We start from the raw sequence: 14,328 nt of genomic DNA, 5'->3' as shown, positions 1-14,328 counted from the left end.
AATCAGTTACCAACATCTCACATAGTTCCCATTTAAAATGGCTTGCATAGCTTTACCGTCAATGCAGTGTTTGTGTGTCTGACACCTGCTGTAACTCACTGATCTGTTAACAAAGACAGAAAAAACAACCAAAACAACTGTAATGACGGAGACATTTATTTATTTGAAAGAGAAAACAGGTTATATTCTGATATTCTGATGATAGTACAATGGTCATCAAGTTCTGCCCTCAACCCTGTTCAAATGGTGTTGATAGCAAAATTGCGGTCCTTTCCTGCCAAAAAGTGCTCAGGGTCCTTTCTAGTTGTCACATGATATTATTCAACAAGACTAAGTCTCATTAAGACATTTTTTTCTGGTCAAATTTCTAGTAAATATTAGACAATTTTACAACAACTCCACACCCACATTAGCATCAAGCACCATTTATGTTTGGTCAGAAAACAGAGTCAGTCCCAGCCTAAAAGAGGAAAGGTGTTCATTCAGGAGGGAAGTCCCTGGAGTTTGGTCAGATAAGGACAGGGAAGACCTTCTGGTGCTTTGGACCTTCTCTCAGGTAGTTAGGGACAAAGAAGGCAGCCTCCTTACTCCTTATACTGCCTATGAATGTGGCCGGAGACCCCACATCGGTCCATTACTGGCCGTTTTTCACGTTGAGCATTTTCTCCTGAAATAAAAACAAAAACCAAAGAGCCAAAGAGTCAGCATACAAAGTACGGCAAACACCTTGCATAATTAAAATCATCTCTATACTGACTGCAAAGAAACAGTGTCATTCGTATGAGGGGACAAAGAAACATACATTTGACAAAAAATAATAATAAAAAAACAAAATAAAAACTAAATCCTCTCACTTTGATCATGGTCTCCAGCTTTATGGCATCAGCAGCGAACTTGCGGATGCCATCAGACAGTTTCTCCACAGCCATGCGGTCCTCGTTGTGCTGCCAGCGGAAAGCCTTCTCATCCAGGTGGATCTTCTCCAGATCACAGACCTTGGCTGCAAAAACAAACCATCAAGTTCAAGGTGGAAACAAGTGCATATGCTTATACTTTTCAGGTTTTACATATTGTTGCAAAAAACTTCAAAAGAGCAGATTTCCACCACTACAATCTCATAATTTCCTAAAGAACAAAAATGACTGTAGTGTCTGTAAATATATTGCAGGGCTGGTAATGTTAAAATGTGGTATCATCTACACCAAATGTTTAAGGTGTTGCCTCTGTAGGTGTAGTTGGTTTTAACGCATAGCAGATGATTTTAATTTCATCTTCATGCATGATTTTCCACTCCATTTCCTGATTAAATGAAAATATGTATTCATAATAATGCAACTAGGTGCCAGACTATCTATGTATGGTTATGTTACCAATATTTTGACTTTGATACCACTACCAAGCTTAGTATCATGATACTTGATGCTGAAACGATACAGATTCAATACTCCATACCTAATAGATCAGAAACAGAATGTCCACAAGGGTTGATCTTGGGTCAAATGTTAATATACTATAGACCTGCCCTACACAATGCCCATGTATTATTCTATAAATAGTTCCAAAACTACAAACCATGATTCTACCAACAGGCCATTTCCACTTAAACGTTACTCCAAACCCAATCACATTTGATTTGTTTTTAACAAGGGGCATCATGTTCATTATGGGCAAAGTTAGGTTCAGTTAGGCCTGACATTGATATGCTATGTATCTCATAATTTAGCTGCTCATCACCATCCTACCAATTGGCTAGCCAGCTAGCTTATTCGCTAACCTGTTGTGTTTTGAACTCCTTGGAGAGGTCTTGGTGTCTATCACTGAGGTGCTTGGCGAGGTTTGAAGTGTTTCGTCCTTTGTGCAATACTGTTTTATATCACCTTTTGCATAAAGGCTTTGTTATGTCAGTGGGTTCTCAATCAGCGTCGGCTCTGTAGGCAAAGTGGTCCTACAGTAGACTTTGGCAGCCTGTTTTGTTAACCAGTACAAGGCGTGGAGGTATTATTTCTGAAGATGACACACTGTTGTCAGTAGTAGACATGTTGAGGCAGAGGCATTGTGTGCATGCGCACAGGCGCATGTCCCTGGACCACAGACCGTACAAGCGCCTGACTTTGCTACCTTGCCAGTACTGCTGAGTGGAGATTCAGACAAATTCTACATTTCATCCTCTCGATCACTTACACCGGAGACACATTTGACTGACAACAAGTACCGTTTTTAATACCAAAAAAAAAAAAAATAACCAAATTTCGGTATACCGTGCAACACTAATGTATGTAGTCAAATTTCTTCCCTTTTTATGTTTCTAGCTCACTGAATGTCCATGCACAATGAAAATAAAACTGGTTATGTTATTGATGATAGCAGTATTTTGCAGAAAGGCACCCTCTGATTCACAGAACAGTACCTTTCTCCACACTGAGCATCTCTGTGACGGTGCTGTGGTCCTGGCTGAGCTCTGCAAGCAGCCCAGGGGAGATGGTGAGCAGATCACAGCCTGCCAGGGCTTTCACTTGCCCCGTGTTTCTGAAGGAGGCGCCCATCACCACGGTGCTGTAGCCAAACTTCTTGTAGTAGTTGTAAATCTTTGTCACACTCAGCACACCTAGGGAAGGAGAGGGGAAAGATTTTTTTTTTTCTGGTTGTACTAGATTTAACCCATGGATCTTAGGTGTGTCACATGCCTGTGTGACAGTATGCAGCCCTCAAATTCAGACACTGCAGATGGAACACATATTTGGCATGTACGTTAGTTAATCAGTTGAACAGGAAGGACAAATGGCACAGAACACAATGGCGCGAAGCAGGCAAGCAGCACAACAACAAACAGGGTTTTGGACTGACCATCACACTCCCTCTAGTGCACCCTTCCTACCACTGCAGCACACAGCGAGTCACCAAAATGACCAAACTGGAGCAGGTAATTAGGCTTAATATAACACCGTATTAGTTATGTATCAGTTTTCTACACAGCTTCCCAGTTTGAGGTAAAAATCATCAAGAGTTTTGGAGGGGGGCTGACAGAATGGAACGTTCACACAGCTCCATAAAAACGTTTTAAAATTAACAATAAAAACTTAACTCATCTATTGCTTAACACAATCAGGACCGCCTGTTCCCATCAAGCCTCCTCTGGTATCTAAAGCATGTGGTTACCAGGGTACGCACAAAGCAACTGTGTGCGTCATCTTTTCCACAAGACAAAACTAGCACCTCGAGCACAGCAATTCCATTAACACTCTTTCCAACATGAGACTCGGCCGACCAACCTGCTGAGACAGCGTTCAAAAAGGTCCTGCAGGTATGGATGACCTTATGTGACAGTCACAGCTCACTGTACGTCAGACTCACAAATTGCGCTATATATAGGTTGCTGTCAAAGTAATTCGAACAAAGTAAAGGTTAGTTCAAATTTGTTCGATCTTGACTTTTTGAAAAAGTGTCACTAAATCAATGATCAGCGACCTTGTGGCTGTTACAAATTTATTGCCCATTCTCTCTCTCTTTTTTTTTTTTTTTTTAAATTGAAAATGAAGAATGCATTCTGTGTATCAATTAAAAACTTGGATCATGCAGTTTACCTCCCACCCAGACACGTGGAAACATTAACTATTAACAAGAACACCTCCCATGTCTATCACGTTCCCTGCGTGTTCACGCAGGATACAAAGAAAAAGGGGACCCACTCACAAAAACATTGATCTATAGTGCTGCCAGTGGTAAAAAAAATAAATAAAAAAAATCCACCTGGTACCATTAACTGGCTGTAAACTGGCTACTATGACAGCTATCGGCTAAAAGTGAGAACCTGGATATCCTTCAATTATAATAAATATGGCACAAGGTTGTAACTACAAGATACTGTATGTGAAAAGAGTAGCACATCCTACAAAATCTGAATCTGCGTTATCCAGTCTTACACTATGACTATTTCCCCTTATGAGTTATTTTCACATGAATGCAGGTTTCATAACACTAAAGGATGTGGCCTTTATTACCTGGGTCCTCGTGTGGCTCGTAGCTTTTGCGGTCTGTATTCTCCTTGTACCAGTCGAAGATGCGTCCAACGAAGGGTGATATAAGTGTTATCTTTGCTTCTGCACAGGCCACAGCCTGAGCAAAAGAGAACAGCAGGGTCATGTTGCAGTGAACACCGTGCTTCTCCTCAAGCTCCCTGTACAAAAAAACCCCAAATATATTGAATTTAAAAACACATCACAAACAGTAATATATCCAGATGTATACATACATTCTTCTCCTTCCCATTTCAACCACAACCTCCTCAAAGATGGGGAAACAAGCCATAGAATATTAGAATATGACACATTATTGTTTTCTCAAGGTGCAGATTTTTTGGTTGAAAGATAGTTCAGTTTTATTATTCTGCACTGGTTAAATACACGGAATCAAATTCAGGTAGGCCAGTTAACAGAGATACAAGGGGAATATAGGTATATTCGTAGGTTTTGGTATCTGTACCAAAAGTCAGGTATTACAGTGACATGGATATTGAAAAATGTTCAAAGCAGGATTGGTCAAAATAACGTCACATGTAGACATGTGTAAATACATGTTTCACTCAGAAATCCACGTGTTTGACCAGTTCACATTACAGAGCCCCTCTGACATTATCATGTTTTCTTCATGTTGCGCTCTAACCTTTAACTCTTGTTAAGATTTGAAAACACGTGCCTGAACTCTCTCAATGTTTTTGTGGAGTCGACTGCCAATCAGCTCTCAGTCTTCTGTCAAACTCTTCCCCATGTCACTCAAGGGAGTGATTATGGTAGCGTCCGTGCACAATGACAACATGTATATTGTCTGCAGTTTATGTCTGGTTTTAAAGCTGTCTCCACCTAACAACGTGCCCTGACTATCTTGAATGTCATGAGGATGAACTCATTTCTAAAACCTGTTGAGGAAGTTAGGTAAACATTATGTACTGCACAAGGTTTCCTCCAATAAACTGAGTGGAGGTGATAAGCAAACACAAAGACATTCAGTTAACAATTATAGAAAACAGAGAAAAGCAGCAAAGCCTCACATTTAAGAAGCTAGAACCAGAGAATGTTTTTTTTTGCTTGATAATTGACTTAACTGATTAATCAATTTCTGTCAATCACCTAATCATTTCATTGACTAATTGTTTTAGCTCAAGATAAAAACGAAGAAAAATAATTTAAAAAAGTAAAGTTAAAAAATTGTTTTTAGCAGATGGCATAATCACATTCATACTCAAGTACTGTTTGTGAGTTTTTTTGCCTATATTACAGATAGTAAAGAGAAAGATGCAACAAAAGGTCTCCAGCCGGACTTGAACCGGGGACATTGCCGGGGGCCGGTTTGTGGTTGGCGTCTTTGTTAGCTGAGGCGGTCTTCATTTCAGGTAGCTCACTTCCTCTAAGAAAACCTGCTGTACCTACTCTCAGTCAAGATCAGATCACAATTGCGTCACATATCTAGAAGATTATGTAACTCCAACAACATCATAAACAATAAACCTATAGACAACTTTATACATAAATGGCAGGCGACCATAGCTCACATTACAGACTCACTTGCCAGCCTGGATTCCCTCCCATGTTGAGGACAGCTTGATGAGCACACGCTCTTTGCTGATGCCGGCTTCTTTGTAGAGAGCGATGAGCCTCAGGGCCTTGGCAACCATTTCATCTTTATCGAAAGATAGTCTGTTAGGTGAAGAGAAACACAGATATTAAGCATTTAGCCAAAATTTGACAACCTCTATCTTGAGCCACAATTATTTAGTTTTATTTAGGACCAATTTAAAATCATTTATTGGGGTGACTGTTGCTCAGCAGGTAGTGCGGGTCGTCCACTAATCGCAGGGGTGGTTTGATCCCCAGCTCCTTCTGTCCACAAGTCCTTGAGCAACACTGAACCCCATTTGCTCCCGATGGTTAGGCCATTGTCCTACATGGTAGCTTTGTTTTAGTGTGTATGTGAAATGTACAAATTGTAATACGCTTTTATATAAAAGTGCTGTATAAATTAGAGCCTGACCAATATGAGATTTTTGAGACCGATGCTGATTTTTGAGGGGAAACGTTCACCGATTACCGAAAGTGAATTTTTGAGTTATTTTTTCTTTGTGGATTGTGCACCGATATGCCTATGCAAAGAGACGCAGAAGGCTGCTTTCTTAAACAAATAATTATTAAAGAATATTTACGTTAAATAGGAAACTTATCGGTTCATTGTTTATTAACTTCCCAGCAATGTATTTCACAAACTAGTAAGTTTCAACATACACTAAAAATAAATGTAATCAAGTGTTTTTTTAATACATTTATTTTAAAACACAAGAGTGAGGAAATAACTGGTATTCAGAGACCATGTTATTGTTGTCTGTTTACTTTTACAAGTCTAGCCTCATGAGTAATACTGCACGCAGTTTAAGCTTCTCTAAGTGTACGTGTTGTTTTGAAAAGTTGAAGACAGCGAAAATTAAATAACAAGTTTCTGATCATAATTAGCACCTTGTGACATGATGTTTAAGCATACCTGGCATCCACTTCAGTAGAGACTCTGCCTGGGACCTTCTTGAGGATCTCTAGCCCAAAACTCACAAACAGCTTGTCCATGGTGTTGGCTACCTGCTCCTCTTCAGTTCTGAACAGAGAAGGAAACATTATGAAGCTGGTTAACTTAATGTCAGTTACATTGAAAAGGGAATTTTGTGAAAATGGACATTGTGTAGTTATTATATTATTCTTAAAGCTCAAATTTGACAGATCATCAGGCTGAAGTTGTTTGAGTGAAGTCAAGTTTGACAGCATTGGTACTCAACCAGCAAGGTGCAAAGTCACAAACCCAATCACCATTTCTTCAAAGTCAGAGTATGGAGACCATCTCCAAACACTGTAAATACAGTTTTTAATGTTTAACCACACTCCACCACACAAGCAAAAGAATTACATTAATTAAAAAAAAGCATCACAGATTTTAGGTTCAAGCTGAAAAGACTAACACATTACAAGTAACTGCCTGCTGCAAATTAAGGAACTTTGTCAACACCTTGCACAGAGGAATCGTGTACTGTGCAACGTCTTCAAAACCACATAAAAATGTTCCCTTCCTTTAGCAAGCTACTTCAGTGCTGTTTATGTTCAGGTTTGACCGCTAGTGTAATCCAACAGGTATAAAACAAAAGAACAGTTAAATTTTAGGGTGGCTGGTTTAGCTCTCATTTGTGTGCAACCTCTTACCCGCCTTTAGCGATGCCGTATTTAATGGCCTGATCCAACAGGTGCTGGTAGTCCGGCATCTTAGCAGCAGCCAGGATAAGCGATGGGTTAGTGGTGGCATCTTGAGGCTTGTACTCGTCAATGGCTGCAAGATGGGAAGACAGAGAGACCAAGTAGTTAAAAGTCACACACACACAGATATCATGCTTATGAATATCAAATACCTCATACATTGAATCATCCATGTATGAAACATACACAAAAGTCCTATTACTTTATAAGCGATTTTAAAAAGTATTGCTTTCTGATTTAGTAAGACCACTAAATCAGTAACTGAATCCCTTATTCTCTGCAGGTGCAGACAGTTAAAAAAAAGGTAGGGCTGGGTATCTTCAGGAAAAGTTACAATACCAGTTCCAAAACCAGTAACCTGGGTACCGATACCAATAGAGTAATTAATTCGATATCCATCATGTGAATGGAAGCATTCAGTTGAGTAAAATGCCACCACGCGGTCACTTCTCCCCCAGAGCGTCTCTGGGCTAGGCAGAGCGGACAGGCCGGCTGCCACACACTGGTCCGGGGCTGGGGCCAGACCTTTTTTTTAATCTATATCTATCTATCTATCTATCTATCTATCTATATCTATCTATCTATCTATCTATCTATATATATATATATATATATATATATATATATACACATGAATTTAATATGAAAGTTCATTAACTGCTCTATAATCAGTTTTATAAGCAAAAATGTAAAGAGGAAGGTCAAGGACAAAAGGTGGCATTGAAAATTTTGGATTTATTACAACTCAACTGGGCATTAACCCAGTTATCTCATTCATTTAAAATTAGTCTATGAAGGTAAAAAAGAAAGAAAAGAAAGAACTGTGTCATGTTGAATCTACAATATACTTCTGCTGCTGTCAGGTAGAAAATGGCGCCATCTAGAGTAGAAAAATATTGCTGTTCCATCCTCTTAAAAACAAACCAGTCAGGGCATCAGTGTTTCTTCTGTTGACACAAAGAATACACCACCTTTAAAAAGCTAAAGGCTTAAGTAGGGTAATGATTAATGATTTAATTGTCTTTTGTTTTTTCACTAAATGTTGATTATATGCTACTGTGAATTCTTAGACACACATACTTAGTAAAAAATTCCAAACTGCTGATGCTGCAAGTGAAGTATCTTCAAAATTAAATGGAAAAAAGCAAAACACTGACAGTGATTACCCACTAACTAAAATCTCCTTAATAAGTAACTAATGGAAAATTTAGTACTGAAAACTATTAGCTCAAATGACTACAATTATGTGAAAAGTTATGATAAATTCACTAAAGAGTTGAATAATCTGATCTGCAGCAAAAAGTCACAAGGCCTATATTAATGTATTCCATGACCTACAGAACTGTATTTTAAAAAACATCCTGTTGCAGTTTACAGGACTGAACTGCAGATGGTAATTTGATATGCATGAGCAGCAGGGCCTTTTCATGAAGCACAGTGGTTTTATGTCAGCACTCGATTGTAGCAGCCGAGTCCAGTCGGTGCTGCCAGCTCTTCAGCCCAAGAACAAAGCCTGCCTCTATTCTGGAGCCAGTTTTGTCTCAAACCCCTTCCAAAACTCAATCATTGTGCAGGTCAGTGAGTTTGGACTGGATACTCGTGATCAACAGTTCAAGAAGACACGACACAGTTGAAGTGCTGATTACAGCAGAATTCCCAAAAGATGGGGCTCTGGTTTGTCTATCACGTGGGGCATAAAATAAATAAATAAATAAATAAATAAATGTTTTGTAAACTTTCCATAATTTAATAGCCACTCTAAATATATTTCCACTGACAATACAAGTCCTCAACTAGGAAAATATATAGCTTGAAGTTATGATAAAAAGTTTAAACACAAATAAATGATTGTAAATAATATAACACTAGTCCAGATTTTTCTGTGCAAGTTTAAATTTGTAGTTGAGAAAGCTGCATTTACATGCATGTTACAGTAATTACTGCAAATAACTGGATTATGGTACAAGTGCAGCTGTAGCTTTACAACGTTTGCAGTTGCATGATTTGGTAGTTAGTTGGAGCATCCGAGGGCTGAGTAAAAGCATGTGGGGAAACATCTTATTAGCTGCAAAATAAGAAAAAAGGAAGAACTTCTTTTTACTTTGATGAGTGTGCTTTAACTTGACTGCTAGTCATGCCGTGTTTGTGTGCAGAAAGTGAGCTTTCTACACTGATCATTTTGTGAGCATTTTGGTGCATGAAAATACTAGAAAATTAAATCACCAAATTAAAATCAAACTTTATATTCCCAATAACCTTAAATTACTTAACACAAATCCATAATGGAGTCAATATCACAGTCAGATTACTGCCTTAATCTAAATCTTTAAAAGAGTTTCCCCTAAAAAGATCAATAAAGTATTTCTGATTTCTGAAATGTGATGTTAGTATGCATGTGAACAATTCTTTATCTCACGAGGAACCTTATCTAAATGTATGTTTTCTTTAGCCATCAATAACCATACAAGCTAATTAGTTACCACGTAGCTTTGTGCAAAATTTCACAAGTGCCCCCTCCATTTAGTTTCAAGCTATTCCTGAGAACCTTTACCCCCTTTACATAAATGAAGCAAGAGTGTGGTATTACACCAGGTTTGACCAAGTTCTTGCATTTCTTATGTGAAATAGAAGTGGTTTTAACATGTCTGAACGTGCACCCAGTGAAACCTCAGAAAACTTACAACATTCAGGAAATTCCTTGATTGCATTTTTAAAACAGAGCCTTCAAAAAAGAGAAGCTAATGGCTATGTAAATCTTGACTTACAACTCTTATCGTTATCACAAACTTGTTTATTCAATGCCAGTGAAATTATAAAGCTGTTCATGTTATTGTGTCCATTTCCTGTATGCATGCCTCAACACAGACTTATTCATTTGTTTAAAGTACAGTTAACTAAGTGTTCAATTTAGCAAAAGACATACTAACACACATTAATAAAGTCTATGCAGACACCCACCACCCCTGCTGTGTAATGAGAGTAACATTATCTGTTTTCCAGTGTTACACCTGGCTGCAGGAGTCACAACCCAGTTCTGTCATGTCATCATGAGTCTGTAAGCCCTGGGCGAGAACTATCTGGTTTGCATCACAATGTAAACTTATTACTGCACACTGTTCCTCATTCTGACCCACTGAGAAACATGACCTTTTACTCTGTGGCATGAAAGGAACAAAGGCGGAAGGAAAGAAAAAAAACAAAACAACACATTTTACACCTTGTGTCCTGTTAAATCAGGGTGCACAGCAGTCTATAACTTAGTTTTGCCACCACATCATCTATATTTTCACCGCGTACACGCGCTTAATATGTGCAAGTTGTAGCTAGTTTCAAGTTGTCATTTGAGACGTTCATAAGAGGCTGATGTAAACAAAATACATGCATTCTCAATTGATTAAGCAAAGACGTCACGTTAGTTAGCGATCATAGTTTGCTAGTGCGGCTAACGTAGCTACTGTCACTAAGTTAGGTAACGTTAATAACAAGTAATTGGATTATCAGATTGTCAACTTTAGTAGTTAATAAGTAAACTGAGTTAGCGCGAAACCTCCTGAGAGTTGGTTAGCTTGACAGTTAGCTAGCTAAATTAACATTAGCCGGTCAGACTAAATTAAAAGCACACTGATGCTAACATTTGCAGCTCGCCCGCTCTCCCTGACTGCACGATATCGACACGGCGGTCATTCACATTAAAGCTGGATCCTTCCTGGTCAGACAGTTAGCATGCTAACCAGCTAGCATTAGCATGTGCTAAAAAGCAGGGGATTTCTTTTACCGTTAAAATCTCCGGTGTCTGCCACCACCACAGTGTGTTTCTTCAGCTGGTTCAGCGCTGTCTCCATTTTTCGCCGTTTGTCTGGTGACACACTGGACATGATGAGCTGAGACTGGGACCCTTTTATACACAGAAAACACGTGAGAGCAGGCGGACTGACAGACAGACGTGAGCGCGCAGCACAAGAGGGAGACGCGGGAACGCGCCCCGGACAGACGAGACCGAGGAAGCTCGTGCGGAAAAGGAGTAACGTTTAGTAGGAACGAGGAAAAGAAAGTCAGAAATATGACTCTTACAAATCAAATGTATCACTTGTGACAGATTAGACTATGATTTATAAATATTGGTGGGATAAAATTAAAAGATTTTTGAAATGTTAAGACTTTTTAAGAATCATAAAATCATAAGTCATAACTACAGTATGAGGTAACCATTGGTGGAAGAAGTATTGAGATTTTTTACTTACTAAGCAATAATAACAGTATAAAAATACTCCATTACAAGTAAAAGTGCTGCATTCAAAATGTTACCTACGTTAAAGTAAGTATTAGCAGCAAAATGTAGGCTACTTAATAGTATCAAAAGTAAAAATACTCATGCAAAATGACAGCATTCAGATTGTTTTATAGAGCTATACATTATTGGAAAATAAATCCTGATGCATTAACGTAAGCAGCATTGTAATACTGTCAAGGTGAAGCGAATTTTAACAACTATACTGTATATACTGATGGGTAGTTTAATCTTACAAGGCATCATGCTTGATAAATTGATCATATGTTTTACATTTAAAGTCTTTATCTGAAAAGTAACTGGTGTGAAATAAATGTAGTGAAGTACAATATTTCCCTCTGAAATGTAAGTGGAGTAGAAGTATAAAGTGGTATAAAATGGCATCAACATTGTGAGTAAATGTACTGAATTACATTCCACCACTGATACTAATAGTTTTGACTTAGCTACATGTCATAACTGAAATGCTAAGTAACTGGCATTAAATGATGAAATATAACTGGTCTTTGAATGTGCTTAATCTGCTTCTTTTCTGCGGGAGCCTCTATAGGAGTTATCGTCATGTGTGATCATTGTGTGATTTTAAAATTGCTTTTTTTATTTTATCTATTGCTTTCTTCTTTTCTTTCTGTGCACTTTAAAGCACTTTGGATTAAGTGTGTTGGGTGAAAAGTGGTATACAAATAAAGTTGAGTTATAAATAAAACTTTTGACATATGACATATTAGGCTATGATTTTTGTCATAATTACATATATCACATAAATATATCTCCGAAATAATAACTATTAGATACTACCTAATACATTTGACTTAGCTACTTGTCATAATTGATTTATTAAGTAACAGGCATGGAGTCATACAACATTCCTTTCAGAAAGACTTAATGATGGCTAATGAGCTAATATTAGCACTTGTGCATTTTGCCTTCTTTAAGGAAATGGTTTGCTGAGCACAAAGAGCATAACAGTCATATCAGTCCTAAAAATGTTTTAAGCAACCTAATTTGAAAGCATTTTTGAGTTTGAGAGATGTTGACGTGCTGTAATGGAAAGGCATTTCTTTTTCAAATAAACAAATACGACAAATAACATTTATTGCAAATGACATACAAGGCAACAATGTCTTATTCATTGTGAGAAAAAAAGAGGAAATCGATCTCAGTAGGAGGTAACATTTTAAGTGTGTTACTGCTGCTGTTTTCTCTCCTTTGTATCTGTTGACACCATCTGTTCAGGTACCTGCAGAGACGTGATCATGTCGGCTTTGTTAAAGTCAGTCTCTTTTCATCAAGGCAGTTTGAATGCTGCTTCTACACACTCTCCACAATGCCTGAAATACAATTCTGGTGGAGAAATACTAACATCCCTTTATTTTATTTCATTTTTTGGCCTAAAACAGTCAAATGTAAGAATTTGACTCTGAAGCAATGCAAATTGTGTGTAATAGTAGAATGTAAATGTCTCCTGAGGTTGTTAAAACTAAATTCCCAGAAACAATGCTGACATTTCCTTGGTGTGCTTAATGATAGCTATGACCCTGGTTAAATCTGAAGCTTAGATATCTATTATAGGTAGGTGGAACTGTTGTTGAGGTTTGGTTTGGTCATATTTCTGCACTTATCTCTGCCCATCAGCACAACCCCAGATTCCTGTTTAAGACTGTGGATCAGTTAGTTAACCCTGCCTCTCCTTGTGCCCCTGCTGAGTGTGATGCTGATTGTGAAAAGTTTCTTTTGCACTTTGCTGGTAAGGTGGAGTTAATAAGATCTGATATCACCCCCAATCCTGCCTTTTTAGATGTGGATCACCCGCTCAGGGATTCTTTGAGCAATTTTTCTGCTGTTACTCTGCCCGAACTCGCAGACATCATGTCTCTTATGAGAGTATCCTCCAGCCCTCTGGACAAAATCCCAACTAGGTTTCTATTGGAAGTTATGGATTGTATTGCGCCCCTTTACAAATTATTTTTAACAGCTCGCTGTCTACTGGCTGCGCCCCTGATTTCTTTAAAACAGCTTGTGTCCAGCCAGTCTAAAAAAACCTGGGCTTGATCCCACCCTCCTGGATAACTACCGCCCAATATCCAAATTGCCTTTTATTTGAAGATTCTCGAAAAACTTGTATCTAAGCAGCTCCTTGCTGCTGTGGAAAACAATAATACCTTTGAAAAGTTCCAATCTGGCTTTCGTCAACACCACAGCACTGAGACAGCCCTTCTCAAAGTCACTAATGACCTTTTAATGAATGCAGACGCAGGCATGTGTTCAATTCTTGTGCTGTTGGACATAAGTGCTGCCTTTGATACAATTGATCATGGCATTCTTTTAGACAGACTGAGGCACTGGGTGGGCATATCTGGCACTGCACTAGACTGGTTCGCATCTTATCTGTCCAATAGGAAATTCTGTGTTAGCATTAATAACTTCAAGTCATCCTTTTCCCATATCAAGTATGGTGTGCCTCAAGGTTCAATTCTGGGACCAATATTGTTCTCCTTATACATGCTTCCCTTGGGTGATGTAATCCGCAGACATGGTATTTCTTTTCATTGTTATGCGGATGACACACAGTTGTACCTCCCTGTCAAGCCCACTGACCTTAGTATGCTGAGTTCTCTGCAGGACTGCCTGTCTGACATAAAAATTGGATGTCGATACATTTTCTTCAGCTCAACTCAAATAAAACTGAAATCCTTGTTATTGGGCCCCAACACATCACTAAACAAATACTGCCATCTACTGGTAACCTGTCACAACATA

At 38.5% G+C, this 14,328-nt stretch overlaps 1 protein-coding gene across 1 annotated transcript; it reads right to left on the bottom strand.

Moving 5' to 3' along the window:
* Positions 1–138: 138 nt before the first annotated feature.
* On the bottom strand, positions 139–11,270 carry taldo1 (transaldolase 1). Its single transcript, XM_044193147.1, has 8 exons — positions 11,056–11,270; positions 7,230–7,353; positions 6,526–6,633; positions 5,559–5,690; positions 3,999–4,174; positions 2,408–2,605; positions 855–1,000; positions 139–667 (listed from the first exon to the last, which is right to left on the bottom strand). The coding sequence occupies exons 1-8, from the start codon at positions 11,153–11,155 to the stop codon at positions 635–637; spliced, it is 1,017 nt and encodes a 338-aa protein (XP_044049082.1). The 5' UTR covers positions 11,156–11,270; the 3' UTR covers positions 139–634.
* Between the last annotated feature and the right edge of the window lie 3,058 nt (positions 11,271–14,328).

The sequence above is a fragment of the Siniperca chuatsi genome, linkage group LG1, assembly GCF_020085105.1.
Source record: "Siniperca chuatsi isolate FFG_IHB_CAS linkage group LG1, ASM2008510v1, whole genome shotgun sequence".
NCBI lineage: Eukaryota > Metazoa > Chordata > Actinopteri > Centrarchiformes > Sinipercidae > Siniperca > Siniperca chuatsi.
This window is presented reverse-complemented; position numbering and strand designations above follow the sequence as displayed.

What these genes read in the sequence shown, in the direction of transcription:
- taldo1 (XM_044193147.1), bottom strand. Translation starts at nt 11,155, where the DNA reads ATGTCCAGTGTGTCACCAGACAAACGGCGAAAAATGGAGACAGCGCTG. An exon ending in AGACACCGGAGATTTTAACG is followed by an intron (nt 7,354 to 11,055) that starts GTAAAAGAAATC and finishes CCCATCTTGCAG; the next exon opens with CCATTGACGAGTACAAGCCT. An exon ending in CGAGCCACACGAGGACCCAG is followed by an intron (nt 2,606 to 3,998) that starts GTAATAAAGGCC and finishes CTCCTTCCCTAG; the next exon opens with GTGTGCTGAGTGTGACAAAG.